This window comes from Vulpes vulpes, chromosome 1 (assembly GCF_048418805.1).
Source record: "Vulpes vulpes isolate BD-2025 chromosome 1, VulVul3, whole genome shotgun sequence".
Taxonomy (NCBI): domain Eukaryota; kingdom Metazoa; phylum Chordata; class Mammalia; order Carnivora; family Canidae; genus Vulpes; species Vulpes vulpes.
The window spans coordinates 35,477,958-35,495,344 of record NC_132780.1 but is presented as its reverse complement, the minus strand read 5'-3'; the positions used below and the strand labels follow the sequence as shown (position 1 = coordinate 35,495,344).

Here is a 17,387-nt window from a genome sequence, read left to right as displayed (position 1 = left end):
GTAAATGGTATATTCCTTCCTGATCCCACAAGGCGCTGCAAACAAAGGAGACTTCTGCTATAAATAGGACCTGGCTCAGGAAATGCTTCATGCAAGTATTAATAATCAATGTACTACACAGTGTAAGGTAGCGGCTGGGGCAATTATCATCTAGTGAGGAAAACGAAGAAATGACTTCCTTTGCTCCAGGTGGCAGCTGGTGTGACCAGATGAAGGAATTCTTTCTTCACGTAATTTTCCCTCTTTGCATTGACTTAGCTCTGCAGTTGACACAGGAGGACTAGAGCTTACTCTAGGCAATCAGCTCTTTGGAGCAGGGGCATTAGCCATCATTTGCAGACTCACCAGGAGACTAGAAGCAAAGCTAGAAGACAGAGCTGCCAAAGCCAATAGTTGCAACCTGTGGCAGGCTCCACTGCCTGGGCTCTCCCATCACCCTAGGAGAGAGGTCCCGCCCCCTCAGTCCTCCTGGATGCACGCGCTTGCTGCTCTCCCCGCACCTGTCACAGATTGAAATGAGGAGACAGCTGGGATCATTATAGTTCCTGTGTTTGAAGGTTGCCCAAATGAAAAACAAACAAACAAATCTGGTGAGTTTCGTGTTTCTTTTAAGTGTACAGAAATGCAGCTGCTAAGTGGTGTAGGAGATCAAAGAAGTCTTTTAAATTCAGGACACCAAAGTGTTCTTCCTGGCTTGATCCTTGGTGGAGATTTGTTAGGAAACTTTAGAAGGGAGTTGCAGAAGAGGATTAGGTCTATGAAACTTGTCTGATTGTGAAAAGTTCTTTGTAAAGCTCATTAAGTGTCTTCCTTGCTGATCTCTGTGGAGATTGTGATAGTGTAGTGAGCCCGTAGATTGTTATTTCGGGTGATGAGTTAAGTGCCTAGTTGAAAAACATTTATTTAATAGAGTGATAAGGTAATATGACTGATTGACTACTAATAGTTTCTTAGAAACAAAGATAGATTCTCAAGCATCCAGTAATTCCAGTACTTGGAATGAAATGAAGTTTAATCTTAGTTAGCCCTCAAGCTTGGAGTTGTGTTTTAAAATATAAAGATGTTATGTAGGTAAAATAACTGGCATATTATTTTCAATGTGCATTGCATTATTTTAAGTAGATTAGATTCTGGATGGATGGGGCAAACAAAATGTGTATTTGTTGTTTTCTATCAGAATCTTAGCAGTTACGAATTTTTTTAGCAATAAGAGAATGTAAAATTACTTTGCCATTGTGTGGATTGCAATAGAAAAGTGAATGATAGTTTTTGAAGATTCAAGGTTTCTGAATATGAAAAAAATCTTATATATATATTTTTAAAGTATTAGTTTTGATTTTGTCCAGAATTGGTTAAATGACTGAATTGTGAATGGTTTTTACTTTCAAGTCACTTTTCTTTAATTTGATGTGGTTTAAATGACTTCTTGATCATGTTACCATTCTATTTAGCAGCAGAAATTTTAAAAATAGGCTATATGGATAAAACTAACATTGCAAATGTGTCTTATAATTACATCTTAGTTATTGTTGTTGACAGTGCTTGTTTGTATGATAAGATCTATCTTGGTTATCTGAGATTTTTTTTTTTTTTTTTGTATTTGTTATCCAAACTAAATGAGTTGCTTTTGGCTAAGTATTTTCCCCCCTCTGGCTAAAATAATAGACCTTAAAAATTAATTTTCACCTGGAATTGTTTTAATCCACAAATGTAATGGAGAACTCTTTAATACCTAGCTATTTTGCTAAGTCTGAATCCTTTTTTGACAGTTTGACAAAGGGGCTTGCCAAAGTGGGGGGAAGAGAAAGGGAATGTGAATAGGCTCTTGAATTAAATAATGTATAAAGGTTAAACATCAAACACTCGTGACTGTTATCATCATAATTCTAAATCACAGCTGACTATGGATATTGATCTCTTCCTCCAATAAATCCTCACCTCCTCGATGTATTTTTTTTTTCTTCTGTTGATCTGATTTTCACTTTTTTAGCCTTCAGGATGCAGCTCCAAAAAAGGTAGGTTTGAGGTAGGTTTTCATTTTGGATACATGTCAGAATTTGGAATTGGAATTACCAGAGGAATTCCAAATGAGGTCCTGGGTGGGGCATGTTCTCAAGGTGGTCTTGTCAAAGTACTGAGCTGTAGCATTGGTTGGTTTTCCAAAGAAAGGCAAGTGAATATGTGTATGCATCTAACTGCAAGAGAAACTCTAGGTTTTAAAGGACATGTGTAGAATTTCTGGAAAGGAAACTTTAATAACAGTTTAATGTCATTCAACCAAAGTCATGTTTATTTATTTGCTCTCCACATTTGAGAATTAATTCACAAACATTTTAATTTGGTGATTGGAGTATGGTTTGTGTGGTTGGAAAGGAGCTGTGAGTGTCTTCTGCTTTCTGTGTGAAATGCGCCCATTTTTTCTTATTTTGGTGCCTAATGGTATAGGCTTGGGTTTCATTTATAATTTCATTTAAACAATAAAGCCGTTCAAATAAAAAATGGAGTTTAGTAGCATTAGATTAATTTTGTTAGAAATTTGACTGGAATATGTGTTTCACCAGGTCCATGGGAGTTGAAAAATTCATCAAGGTAGTTGCTTCTTAATCCATAGTAAAATACATGTCCCTTTTGAGAACAGATATTTTAAACATGATGCATGTTCATTGTAGATAGATGAGAAGATATAGAAAAGTACAAAAATAGTTTTAAAAACCACTCAGTCTTAGACTGAGAGAACTATTAAATACGGTGTATTTATCAGCATAGAATATGCATATATTTTAAAAAATGAAATCATGCTGTATACAAACTATATTCAGCCTTTTCCTATAAAATACTAATTCTTTTCAACTACTACTATTTTTGGTAGCTACATATTTTGTTTTGCACAGAATTCAGTTTCTATATTAAACTTGTGTAATTGTCTTTTCCTCTTTTGATTTTTCATTCTTTGGATATATGTCATGTATGAGTGTGGGACATAAGAATTATAACCCTAATAGTAGAGCATTTACTATGTACTTGTTACTTAAATCCTGAATCGCCTCATATTTAAAATTTGTAACGACAAACTCACTATTGTTAAACATAGATCATTAAGAACTTACATAATATTCTATGAAATGGATAAATTATAAACTCCTTAAAATATTCCCTGTTGACATCTAAAATTTTATTTTATTTTATTTTATTTATTTATTTTTTTAAATTTCATTTTAGAGTAAGAGGATGTAACAAGATTTGCTTGGTACAATGCATTTTATATATTGAAAACAGAGGCTTTTCTTTATTCTCCAAATATGGGTGTTTTCACTTCTTCACAATGGGATACTTCGTTATGGGCATGGATAAAGTTCTTTATTTCTACATCTTTGTTTTAAATTTAGGCATTGCAAACATCAATTATTATAACTAATATTGGCTGAGTGGGTTCTATAAAGATTCATTTAAAGAAGACTTAATAGGCCACTGATATATCAAGGGAACACCTTGAAAAGAGTCTCCCTTACAAATCATTTAGAACACTCTGCTGAGTACCATTACACTTGTATATTTGCAAGCAAATAGAATATTGGCTTTGTTAAAATGCTCAAGGCACTTTTGATGCTACTACCTCTAATATAACAATAGTAGTGTTAGCTGAGATCTGTGGTTTTAGCTGGGTAATAAAATTGGTAGGGGGTGATAAATTTTGAAAAACTAATTATCAGTTACTAGCTTAAAACAGCATTTGGCTAGCGGTTCCTACTTAATAGTTCCCCACTCTCCACTAAAATTCTTAGGAAGACATTCTAGAAGATAAATTCATAGTACTCCCCAAAACCAATCCTGATAGTCAACCTGTTGCCAATACATGGGAGAAATTTCACTGGACTAAAAAATATCAGTGACTCAAGGTTCAATATGACCAGAAAATGGGGAGAAATCCACCTCATGCCTTTTTTTGTGTGTCTTCTTTTTTTTTCTTTAAGATTTTATTTATTCATGAGAGAGAGAGAGAGAGAGGCAGAGACACAGGCAGAGGGAGAAGCAGGCTCTATGCAGGGAGCCCGATGTGGGACTTGATCCCAGGACCCCAGGATCACACCCTGGGCTGAAGGCAGGCACTAAACCGCTGAGCCACCCAGGGATCCCCTTGTGTCTTCCTTCTAATTCACAACCTCCTGGTCTATACCAAATAGAGAATTAAGCTTCTGTCCTTATTGGGTGCTGCTTTTGAGGAAGCCAAGCCAAAGTACTCTATGTTTCTGCTAGATTTTAGCATTTCTCTTTCTAAAACTGTCCGAGACAGCAGGCCATGTGAACAGCTGTGGAGAGAGGATGGCAGATTACCAGTGTTAATGGCACCATTCACCTCTGGGGAAATCCCTGCAGATGGGTGGAGAACATGGGAGAAGCCTAAGAGTAGTGTACATGGAGTCCAGCGTTATCATGTACTCCATCTCTTCAGGCAGGGCTACCTGAGCAGGGCTGTGCAGTCTGTACTCTGCCCCAACTGAACAGGGGCAGAGTGTCTGTCTTAAAAAAAGAACAGTACTTTTTTAAAGTACGTGTGTGTGCACTTCACACAAAGTCTTTGCATGTCCTAGTCGTCACCTTGTCTTTAGAGCATCAGAAACCCAGACTGTGTAGGTAGGACAAATACTCACCAAGACCAGTAGAACCATGGTATAAATACTGCTAGACCCTGGAAATTTGGCTAGGAGCTGTGCAAATCAGACTACCTCCTGAGCAGCAGAGATCTGATAAGGGGATGTGAACAGTGCCCAACTGGATCGTGACTGAGGCCAAGGGAAATTCTTAAGACCTCTTTCTGTGTTGGCAAACAGCTGGCTGAACTCCTTTTTATAAATTGAGATTGAGTGCAATTTTGTTAAATAACAGGTGTCATTGAAAAATACTAGAAGGAAAATAGTCTGGTCATCCTCTATCTGGTGTGATTATGGGTTATGAATGATGATTATTTTATGTAAAAGTAAGTGCATAATATTTTAGCAATCAGAAAAATGGAGGTAATTCTTAAATAAGAAGAGAAAATCTGCTAAAAGTTTTATATTCATTCATACTCTAACAATAGAATTGGGATCTTTCTTGCCTCTTTTTTAAATTTACTTTTTCTTAATTAGTAAAGGTATCTAATAAGATACCAATGGTTCTATTTTCATTTTGAACTGATGCGTCCAATGATGGTCACTTTTTGGTTTATTATACACAGGTTGGCTAGGTATGGTGGTGAGAGGAGGAAGATTGCTTAGTCACCCAGATTTCCCCCCTTCTTGGAGTAGTGACACCACAAGCCACACCTGAAACAACTCTTTTAATCTCAAAAATTTCCCTCTTTGCTCTGGTTAGAGAATGTCAGTGTACTGGGCAACCAAGGTTATGTGATCTGGTGGGCCAGATCCGATTAATGTTTTTAATTGTGATTTCAAGATGTAACACACCCAGGGAGATTTGTTCCAGATGGATGCAGTACAAAATGAAAAATAAAATAAAACCCCCTCCAAGCACAATATTGTTCTGAATACTTCTTTGAGGCATCAGCAGGTTTTAAATCATTGGAAGATGGGCTGAAGGCATTTTCTACATCATTATGCTTTTCCAAGTTATTTGAAATAAGTTTTAGTTTTAAAGGCTTTTTTCTGTAGCTCTATTCTCTACCTGTCACTGGCTACCTCACCTATTATATTAAAAAGAAGACAGAAAAGTATATAAGTTATAATGTGGATGATTATGACTCTTAAAGGTATTTTATATGACTACCCAACATTTTCTCTCAGTGCATCAAAAGTTCTGCCTGTGTTTGTGTCTGTGCACCTTTAAAAGATCAAAGACAATATGTAACCTTTGTTTAGAAAATAATAAATTAAATGTTAAAAGTATATGAGCAAACCATTACATGGAAACAAATGAAACAAATAGATCTGACTGTTTTCTCTGTAAATACACAGGTTATTGGGATATTTTGAAAGATCAAATAAGAGAGTCTAATTATATAGTAATTTCTGATACCTATTAGGTTCTTGTTACATATCCTATAAAGTAGAAATAAATCATTGAAACGACTCTTCAAGTCTGCAAGCAAAAACAAATTTGGGGGGGGGGGAAGACATTTTCAAGAGTAAATTAATTTGGATTTAGGTCATTAAAGTTCTCACAGAAACATTGGGTTTACAAACTGATGAGTTTCATCTTGGTGCTCTTGGTTTGATAACTAGTTCTTAGAACTGACAACTAAGAAAACATCTTTGCATATTAAGATGCAACTTCATATCTAATGCAATTTTAGCTTGTTGTTGTTGGGGATGCTCAAGATTTATCCCCGGGGTATTTCAGTTGTGAAAACATAATTAAAAAGCTAGTGGTTACTTCTCTTTGATGTTGTAATCACTGGCCTTTTCTCTTTGGATTTGGGTAGCCTTAGAAAATTTAAGGCTTCCTTAAACTCTCTCTTACAATATAGAGGAAAAAAGGAGTGCATTATGATCAGAGGCATTAGGTGTTTGAGGAATAAAACTCTATTTAGGAAATCTGTTACAGGTTAAGTTACCATCCAGAATACAACTAATGGGTGGAGTATGAAGCAGGAGGTGTGGATTTTGTCCTATGTGATTGGATAATGGGGAAAATTTACACACACATACAAGATGAAGACTTAAAAAAGTTGCTAAAGATTTCTATATGAAGTTAAAATCACATAAATGTAACAAATAGCACAAGCATCTTTGGTTCAATACTATAACCATTAGAGCTAGTGGGAGTAGTTGCCTTCATTTTTAAAAGCTAATCACTTCAGGAGAAAGATTTGTTGACAGCGTTCTGGATTAAGTGCGGAAAGCTGGGGATCTTTCGAACTAGGTACTGTCCTACAATTGTATTGATAATCAAATTGACTCTTAGAGGCACAAGAGTCAGGTGTGCTCTTTCTTGACCTCAGAGCTCCTGAGTTTCGCTTTGAAAGCAAAACTTTCGGGGATGTAGCTGAAAATACCTGTTCCACAGAACAGATATTTGAAAGTGAGGATGATTCAGGGAGCTAAGAGAATAGAAAGTGTTTTAAGTTGTTCTTTCAATCTGAATACAGTTGCTAAAATAACAATGCTGTTTGGTTTTAGTACAAGAAAACAAAACATATGCCAAGGATATCTTTTTCTTTTCCAATAAGCCTCCAGAGGATGGGAGAAAACATCCTGACGTGCATAGTTGAAAGGATTTGACTTGTGTAGACCTCAGGTTACGTATAGATGTGAATTGGAAATTTGGTGGGGTTTGTGGTGGGAGGAACAGCCCAATTACTCTCTCATTCCCTGTATTCTTTGTTGGTTGATTCAGTTTTTCTTGGCTTCTTTGGGCACAGTAGATGTACGCTAAAATTCACTAGGAAAGCCTTTCTCTGTACAGTAGTCCCCCTTATCTGCAGCTTTGCTTTCTCATGTGTCAGTTACCAGGGGTCAACTGCAGTCCAGAAGCAGATGATTCTCCTTCTAACTTATGGTCAGAAGGTCAACAGTAGCCTAACCTGTGTCACAGCACCTACATCGTTCACTTCACTTCATCTTATCACATGGGCATTTTATAATCTCACATCATCACAAGAAGAAGGGTGAGGATGGTACATAAGATATGTTGAGAGAGAGAGGCCACATGCACACAACTTTTATTATAGTATATGGTTATAATTGTTCTATTTCATTATTGGTTGTTGCTCATCTCTTACTATGCCTAATTTATAAATTAAACCTTACCATAGGTATGTATTTGTAGAAAAATGCACAGTATATACAAGGCTCAGTACTATCCACAGTATGTGGAGGGCTCAGTATGCCAAGGAATCTGTTGGAGGTCTTAGAACATTTCCTGGGTTGCTAAGGCGGGGGCGGGGGGGGGGGCTGTAAACATTGAAAGACTTTGCCAGTTCTAAATGGACAATTTGGCAAATATGGAAATCAGTATTGTTGTGGAGAGGCAAACATTTCACAGGCAAAGTATTTTCCGGGCACCATTTAATTTGGTGGCTTTGGAAGAGAAAATCTCTTTGAGATGATTAATTTTCAACAAAAACTGTTGAATAGGTGCTGCATAATCAGCCTGACTATGGCTATTTTTTTCTTCAAGTCAAGCTTTCATTGCTTACCTTTTGTCAGTCATGACTTTACCTTTTACAGAATTTATGCCAAATAGAAAAGTTAAAATTGAATGTGGGTTTGGAACATCTTTCCACTTTTTTAAAGGTGGCTCTTTATGATTTATGTAGATTCCCTCCTGCTCTAATCTCATTTTGCAGCTTGTCTCTTGGTGTTTATCAAAGTGGAAGCAAGAGGATAATTGCCAGAGGTGGGGCCCTGGGATCTGCCTTTTTAACAGGCACCTCTAGGTCAACTTTGGGAGGTGCTCAGAAGTGACGTACACCTCTGCTTGAGGTGCTCAGAAGTGACATACACCTCTGTCTCACTCCCCACCCCCATACAGTAGATCTTTTTTTTTTTTTTTTTTTTTACTTGACATTTTGACAAAGGGTTTCATGGGGAAGAAATTAGCTTGGATGACTAAGACTGGATTGTCCAGAAGTTTAGTTTGTCCAGTGCACCAGAGGCTAATGCAGAGCTAACATGTAGCATGACTGGTCCAATAATCATACATTGTGAATGTAGGTATAAGAGTTATGGAGGGATATTTCCTGAGTAATAAAAATAAGTGGTCAGTTCTTCAACATTATTGTCAGTCATTGTCATTACTGCCATCATTAACAATGGCAGTTTAAAACACCATGCTTTTGAAGCAGAACTAAGAGGTCTAAATCATTTCTAGGTTGTGGGGAAGATCTTGACCTAGAGCTCATGGTTGATAGCAAAGAAATATTGCTATGTAAATGAGCTAATGCTAAAATCTGATAATATGAAAGTCAGTCGTTTGTACCTATATTGATGGGAAATTTTGGCTCTTCACAAGCCAAAGGAATGAATAAATATATAGATACCCCAAAGTAAACATAATACACACCATCTTGGTATGCTACTGAAAATAGTAGAATGGATAAAAAAACAGGAAGAGAGTATAAGCTGTTAAAATTTGAGGCTTTTAAAATACATAAATTTATGAATAAAATGCACTACATGGACTGAGCCAGATGTATACAGAGAAGTGAGTGACTTGTGAGGGAAACAGTATTTAGCAATATTCTAGGAGAGCAGATAAAGCAAACTGTTGTGATCTTGGGGTTCCTAACATCATGTAGCTCTCAACTATTAGTAGTCTCAAATTACAATATGGTATAATAAAAATCATTTTAGACACACTTGTTAGAAGAGAAGGTAGTGGCATTCTAAATCTTGATTGGCAGGGTTCTGGAAATTTCATTAGAACAGATGACTCCAGAGATCCTTATGGGTACTGTGTGCTCAAGAAACGTCTACCTGTCATCATTATTGTTAATCTTCAGGACAACTGACCTGGGAATCAGGTTATTTTTCAGATTATTTTTTCACTGGGTTTAGTTTGACTTTAGTCTGAGGCTTCGGATATTGTGGTTTGCTCTCTTTCTTCCTGTCTGCAAATACTACAGAAGCAGCGGTAAGACAAATTTGGTGTTTGATAAAATGCCTCTCATAATGCTGTTCATCATGCACTTAAGTTTTAGAAAGTCAGAGCCTTTCAGCAAATAGCTCTGGAAATGGTGTTGAGTTACAGCTTCTGCATCTGGGAAAGGATGTCACAGAAGTAGATGTATTATACTTAAAAGATAGTTTGAGGTTTGTTCTTCGTGTGTGTATGTGTTTTTTTTTTTTTTTTTTAAGTTGAATAGGCAGTGGGTGTGGCTGCTAACAATACTGTGTGTCTTTCTATTCAGGAAAGCTGGTGGTTCCAGGGGGCTGGTTGGTTGGGTTCTCTAATTATTTCCCTCAAAGCCTTTTCTTCTTCAAGAGCTAGGAGATAAATGAAGAAAACACAGAATTCTCAAACAGGGGAAAGTTAAGCGAGGTCTTGCATTTTAAGTAAGTACCCTGAGTGAGGTGCTTAGATTTTTAAATGCTAACTGAAGAGGAACCTGCCTAAGAATGAGAAGCAATTTGAGGCCAACTGGATGTTAAGCCACACCAAAAGTTTGGGGTGAATCTCCTGGAGGAGCATTTCTCTACAAGCTAAGAAAAGTTTGGAATAACTTCTAAAACAGTGCTCATTTAATGAAAACTTTTTTTATTTGCCAAATTTAAATTTTAACAAGTAGGAAAACCTATCTTTTAAAACATTGTTTATTTTTAATAAATTTTTTATTCAATTATAATTAACATACAGTGTTATGTTAGTTTCAGGTGTATGTTATAATCCAACAATTCTATACATTACTCAGTGCTTATCACAGTAAGTGTGCTCTTCATCCCCTTCACCTATTTTCACCAATACCCCCAACCCACTTCCTCTCTGGTAACCATGTATTTGTTCTCCATATTTAAGAGTCTGGTTTTTTTTTTTTTTTTTGGCTGTCTCCTTCTTTCTTTGTTCATTTATTTTGCTTCTTAAATTCCTTGTATGGGTGAAATCATATAGTGTGGTGTCTAAATGGGGTGTCTAAATCTCACCAATCAGACTGGCCCCTAAATGTGGGATGACAATCTGGTGGCAGCTGGTGGTGAGGGCTGTGAAAAGAATTCACCAGATGCAGAACAAAAAAGATAGAAGTTTGTTGAATACACTGAAAGGGAGTGGTAGATAGAACAGAAAGGAGAGAGAGTCTGTAAGGAGGCAGTGGCTGAGGGCTGTTTTTAAAGGGGGAAGATGAGGAGGTATGGGGCTGTATAGAACTTTCCCTTTTTTGGTAACTGTGCTGGTTGTAAGTAGACCAGTGGTCAGTTAGGATATTTTGAGGTGGTCACTTGATGGGCTGGTCTGTATTCAGCCAGGGGGTTGCCGTGGGCCCTTTCTACATTTCATCACTCAAGCCTGTTTGCCTAAAAGTGACCTCTACATGTGGTATTTGTCTTTCTCTGATTCATACTTCACTTAGCATTATACCCTCCAGGTCCATGTCATGCAAATGGCAAGATCTCCTTATTTTTTATGCTGAGTAATATTCCATTACACACAAACACACACGCTTATTCTTTATCCATTCATCAGTGGACGGACACTTGGGTCGCTTCCATAAAATGGCTATTGTAAATAATGCTGCAATAAACATAGAAGTGCATGTATCTTTTCGAATCAGTGTTTTCATTTTCTCTGGGTAAATAATCCTCTGGGATTATTGGATCACATGGTAATTCTTTTTTTAGTTTTTTGAGGAATGTCTATACTGTTTCCCACCAAGCTTGCATTTCCACCAACAGTGTCTGAAGTTTCTTTTTCTTCAATGCTCACTGACACTTGTTACTAAATCTATCTTTTTATGAAGAAGATGTGACTAGTGTCATCCATATTTGTGGTAGGGTACTCACCATGTGATTTGAATTATATGATGGAGACAGCTTTGCCACCCAGCGGTGGTATATTAAAATTGCAGGTTTAACTTCAGTTCAAGCTGGATTAGGAACTTCTTTATTTTTTTTTAATTTATTTTTATTTTTATTTTTTATTTTATTTTTTTGTATTAGGAACTTCTAAAAAATATTTAATACTAAACAGCACAATAGAGAAGTGGTGGGAAATATCATCTTACTTTTTCTTAAAAGATACCATATGAAGCATATGGTTAAAAAGATCATAGAAATCTGTGGAAAGCAGAAGCTGGAAAAGAATCCTTTGGCAAAATCTCCTTTACTGGTGGGGTCTTTCTTATTAAATATAGAGCACTGAATACTAAATAAAAATTAAATATTTTTCTTGAAAGGTAAGTGAGTAGAATACAGTTAAAGCATTGCATGTGACATTTATCAAGCTTCAGAGGAAAAAAAAGAGATTGTCAATCCCTTGTCTGTCACTCATTTGGGACAATACTTTCTGTATTTATTAAGTCAATGATATGCAGCCCACAGAAGCAAAAAGGCAGACCAGTGTTCTTAAGGTGGGGGGAAGGCAGAAGAGGAAGTCTAATGTTTTAGCAAGAAATAAGTAAACCTGTGGTTGCTCTTTATGTTTCATTGCTTGGCCTTTGTGACTGTTACTACTTCAGTGCCCTTTTCCCATTGACATTATTTTTAGCATTAAGAATTAAATTTCTTTTTTTTTTTTTTAAAGATTTTATTTATTTATTCATGAGAGACATAGGGGGAGAGAGAGAGAGAGAGAGGCAGAGAGAGGCAGAGACACAGGCAGAGGGAGAAGCAGGCTCCATGCAGGGAGCCCGACATGGGACCCTATCCCGGGACTCCAGGATCACGCCCTGGGCCAAAGGCAGGCGCTAAACCTCTGAGCCACCCAGGGATCCCCAAGAATGAAATTTCTAATCAGCCAGACATACCATCAGAATCTATAGCTAAATTATCACTTTGGTATTATGCTTATAGAAACTGAGTTCCCATAATTGACAGCAGGATAGTAAAACCAAAAGCAAAAGCAAATATCTATCTTTTTAAATGTGTTTCTTTGCATAAATCAATCTTCAAGTATTTTAGCTATCAGACCATAAAAGCACATAATTCTCTTTTCTTTTTTATTCACCTCATTATGCGAGCTTCCTTATGGAAAAGCTGACAACACTTGGTGAATCGAATGCTGCCACTCAAGCATTTTGTAGAAAAATCTCTTTTGAGAGGTGAGCAACCAAATGTCCCCCTGGACTTTTGACATGTGATTAGTGATTTCTTGAGAGTGATAAGGTGCTAGTCTAGTTATGTGTCTTTTTTGTTTGTGTTTTGGATGCAGACCATCCCTCCCACCATTTCCATAATTTGGTCCTCCTTATAGAAAAAGCACACCTTGAAAGGTGCTGCCTAGCTATGCTGCAAAGATGACTTCCCAATTTGTTCAGGTGGGTCAGAATCTAGACACTGGGTAGTTCTTTGAACTTGATCACACACTATCTCAAACTAGATTTTCTTATCAATAAGTGGTAGTAGCCAATCAAAAGTTGAAGAAAATTCACAAGAGAACCATAGTTATGAAACCATAGTTTGAACCATAGTTTGAAAATCATTATGCTAAGGTCAGTGAGCCTCAACCCTAGATGTTTATTAGAATCACTCAAGCAATTCTTAAAAATCACTTTAATATCTGGGATCCACTCCAGATGGGTTTATTGAGAATTCTTAGGTGTTTTGCTCAGACATTTATAGCTTTAAAAAAATTTCCGGGAGATTACAAATGCATAGTCAAGGCTGTGGGTAAGGCCATGGTTAGATATAGAGGGAGATCCAACTTGGGCCTTGTCTGTGATAGGCAGGGCAGCTGTTACTATTACCCACGGTGTGTGTTCTGGTTGATTGTAGCAACAACTCCAGCCAATCAGCGGCTGTGACCTACCAAAGATATGTATATATTCAGCTTCCATATCACATAGGCCAGTCCTGCCAAAATATGTAATACTTGTTAAAATTCACTCATCCTTAGGGTAGGTAGTATTACCTAGTGCACAGAGTATAAGGAGTCAGACAGACTTGGTTAAAATTTTAACTCAACCATTTATCTATGGATATTTTCTGAGCTTTTTTTAAAAAATATTTATTTATTTATTTTAGAGAGGGAGCTTGAGTGGAGAGAGGGATAGAGGGAGACGTAGAAAAATCTTCAAGCAGCCTCCCCACTGAGCATGGAACCAGGCATGGGTCTTGATCCCAAGATCATGAGATCATGATCTGAGCTGAAATCAAGAGTCAGATGCTTAACTAACTGAGCCACCCTTGCACTTCTGAGTTTTGTTTCTTCAACTATACACTACAGATTAAGGCTAATCAGTCACCATATATGAACAGTATCTGCTACTTCCTGCTATTATTTTTCCACCTTAGAACAACACCTCCCTTCTGTATGACTTCAATGAGCATTAGTTATTATGGTTATATTGCAAATGTGTTTGCTTCATGACTTTGTGGTCTGGGACTATAGCTAAATTTCACATATTTTTGTCAGAGATGCTACCTTCCACTTCTTGATCACGACAGCTTTCTTTTCATTGCCCCCAACCCCAATCTTGAAAATATCCTAGCTTTTATACAGCTCTCTGTATGGTAGCTATTTTCTAAATGCTGATGATGGACTGTCCTTTCCTGATTTGAAAATGCCATAGACTTCCTAATGTAGACGTTAAGAACAGTTCCAGAGAATCAAGTCTTCAGTAATTAAGTAATAAACAATGTAGAGTTACATTATAAGTATTTTGAAATACGATGTTTTGAAATATTTGTTCAGTCCCAAGTAGAATCTTCACCTTAAACTAATATGGAGGCATAATGGTATTTTCATGCAAAATATATTTTTTTATTAATAATCAGAGGCTGCATGATTATATAAATGTACGCACAAAATCAGAGAGCCTGCCAAGAATTATCAGCAGATTATTTTCATTTATGATTTCTTTCTAATGTAAAAGAAGCTTTCTTTGAGCTCAAATATAGCTTTGATTATATCTAAGGGACTATGCCTTGTGGTCCTGCAAGCTTTCACACTGTGATGCTAAGAGCAGATGGAAAAAGGTGCTATAATATTGCAATATAGTCTTGCAAATAGGTGTGAAGAATCAGTTTTCTAAAATTTCATAGTCTTTGTCTTCTGGTGGCTGCACCTGTGTAGTTGTTGCAATTTTATAATATAACTAACATTCCTTTTTTTGGAGTTTATTTTTATTTCTCTTATGCTTCAAGTCTGGTTTCATAATGATTTGAGCTCCAGCCTATGAAACTGGGACAGGCAGGAAGGCTGCAATGTGTGTACAAGTTGTGTTGACTTGTGGGGCCATGGAAGACCATCCTGGATCTGAAGTTGCTTTTCTATTATCACCATCTCATCTAGGGGGCCATTTTGCTCTGTGGCAAAAATGAAGGAACTCCAAACCAGATATGCTAACTTAGGTTTGTACTTCCCAGCATTTCTTTCCTGCCTCCATTTTGGCATAGGTTCTTAGGGATGCCAAATGTTCTTTCCACACACAGGAGACTCCAGCTCCTGCACTGTGTGCTGGTGAGGAGCCCTGGTCTCTAGGGAGGGGGGATCCATGTGGATTTTGGCAGTGGCCTCTGCCTAGAAGCAATTGAAAAACAAGTATGTAGGGAATGCCTACTTAGCCTTCATAGATAGCATTATTGAGTGGTGGTATTTGGGTCTTAAGTGACCTTGACATCCTTGGATTCTGGCTAAAACTTTGGATATGATTACATCTCACAAATGACAACAGAGTGCTTTCCAATTGATTCTAAATAAATAATTGGCCTTGGTGTTTGCTTAGGTTGTCTATAATTTTAGGCCCTGTATAGAAAAATTTCAGAGCAAAACTTCTGGTCAGGTAAAATGGTATTCCAAGGCAGCTGTCTTTATACTGGGGTTCACACACACTGGGGATGCATGAAGACTTCCCAGACTCTTAACATTCATAATTACTTTTCACTAATATTAATGCACCTGAGATTCATCATTCCTCCGCCCACCCCCTCCCCCCCCCGCCCCCAACAATTGCTCTTTCTTGGGTTACCATATCCTTTGTCATTTAAACTGGAACACTTTTGAGAGTGAACAGGGGCACTATTAATAATTATGCCAAGGCAACAAGTGTTAGGATTACTTTTGACAAAACTACAGTGTATTGTCTCTTTATACTTTTCCCATTTTAAAAAAGGAATGCAAACCCCTTCTTTCTCTTGATTCTTATTGTGGAGAATGTCCAAGTTTGTAAACTTCTGGATACCAAATAAACAGACAAGTGAGAATGCATGACTCCACAGGGAATAGCTAGTGATAGCAAGTCAAAGAATCAATAAGCATATGGGCACTGTATATCATTTATGCAATGAACTCAAGGTGAGTTCCTACAACTTCTCTCTCCCTCTCTATCTTACAATTGGAATCCACACCTGAGATGGTTATCACAGGCACGTGTAGTAACACACTCATTTAAAATGAAAATGAAACCTGGCTTTTTTGAATGGAGCATGAATCTGATTTGACTGATGGGTTTGGACCACCATTACCTATTAGGTTATGTGACAGATATTTTTCCTAAATCAAATGAGCTAAATCGTTAGCTTTAAGGTTTTGGAAGAAAAAATTAAGCCCATATGCATTTTACCATGTGCCGTGAATTAAACCTATAGCAACTATTAAACATTTTTAAACTAATAATTTTTAAGCAATAACTTAAAAATACAAGTGGTAACATAGTTTTTCATAACTTTATTAGCAAAAATCATTGAAGACCATTTGGAGCATTTACATTGAAGCATTCATGATGTTTACTGTCCTGGTCTTCTGTCTCATGGCCACAGATCAGCCACAGCAGGTGCTACATATTTCCAAATGTCACCTTCCCCCACCCATGTGAAACCATGTGGGCTCAGTAATTCCTCAGAAAATGAAGCCCAGGCTACAGGAGGAATCTGAAACAAAGATTCCACCATCTTGTCTGGCTGGTCTGGACACTTCATATGTAATTAGTCTGTCAGGGTCCAAGTATACTTATCTCTGGGAAACTTGCTAAGGCCAATTTATTCCAAAACATATACACCTTTCCTTTCTTTTTTTTCCTATTTGACAACCATGAGGTAAATTTCTGTTCATAGAATACCAGAATTACACCATGGCCATGGTCGTCAATCTAATTAGATCCTTATTTATGAGATCGGTAAATTTCTCCTTGTATCTAGCAGAGAGCTGTTTTGTGTCTTTTAGTTGTTGTTGTTCTTTAGTGAGTCTTAATACAATGACAGAGATGAAACCAAAAGGAAGGTGATTGAAATTTTCTTGAGGATATTGGACTTCAGTCTTGTTGGTCAGTGCACAGAGGAATAAAATCAAGTTTACATGGGAAAATAAATTGAGGGGAATGACATCCATACTCCTCTTTGTAATGTGCGGACTCATATTTGCTGAAACTGGAAAAAAAAAAGTTCTTGAGCACAAAAGTGAGGGAACAAAAAGTAGATTCAGAAAAAGGGCCTGCTGCTTTGAAACAGGAGACAGTATGGCGGGCAGATGGCTTGCTCACCTGTGCAAAGGGGCTATTGTAAACACTATAATCACAGAACTACAGGCAAACTTGGTGGGCAACTAGGAATTCCCATCCTAATTCTTAATTTACATCTGGATAGTTCTAAAAAGTTATTTCTGAACAGAGTAGCAATTCTAATGTGTCTTTGGTGCTTGACAGGCAGATCTGCAAAAAGTTGCTTATATTTTTGTGGGTTCTTATAAGAAAATGGCATCTTCTCATGTATTATTCCGTTTGACTTCAAGAAGAGTAGTGCACTACATGTGGACATGGCATTCACACTGGAGCCTCAGTTCTCAGAGCATTCTTGCCAGGTGGG

General features: G+C 37.1%; 1 protein-coding gene across 2 annotated transcripts in view; it reads left to right on the top strand.

The window, feature by feature from the left end:
• Positions 1 to 246: 246 nt before the first annotated feature.
• TRPM3 (transient receptor potential cation channel subfamily M member 3) overlaps positions 247 to 17,387 on the top strand; it is an 862,465-nt gene continuing 845,324 nt past the window's right edge. For both annotated transcript variants that reach the window (XM_072762579.1, XM_072762569.1), the window contains exon 1: positions 247 to 590. In XM_072762579.1, the coding sequence (XP_072618680.1) occupies positions 567 to 590 (24 nt within the window). In that variant the 5' untranslated portion in view covers positions 247 to 566. The remainder of the gene's footprint in view (positions 591 to 17,387) is intronic.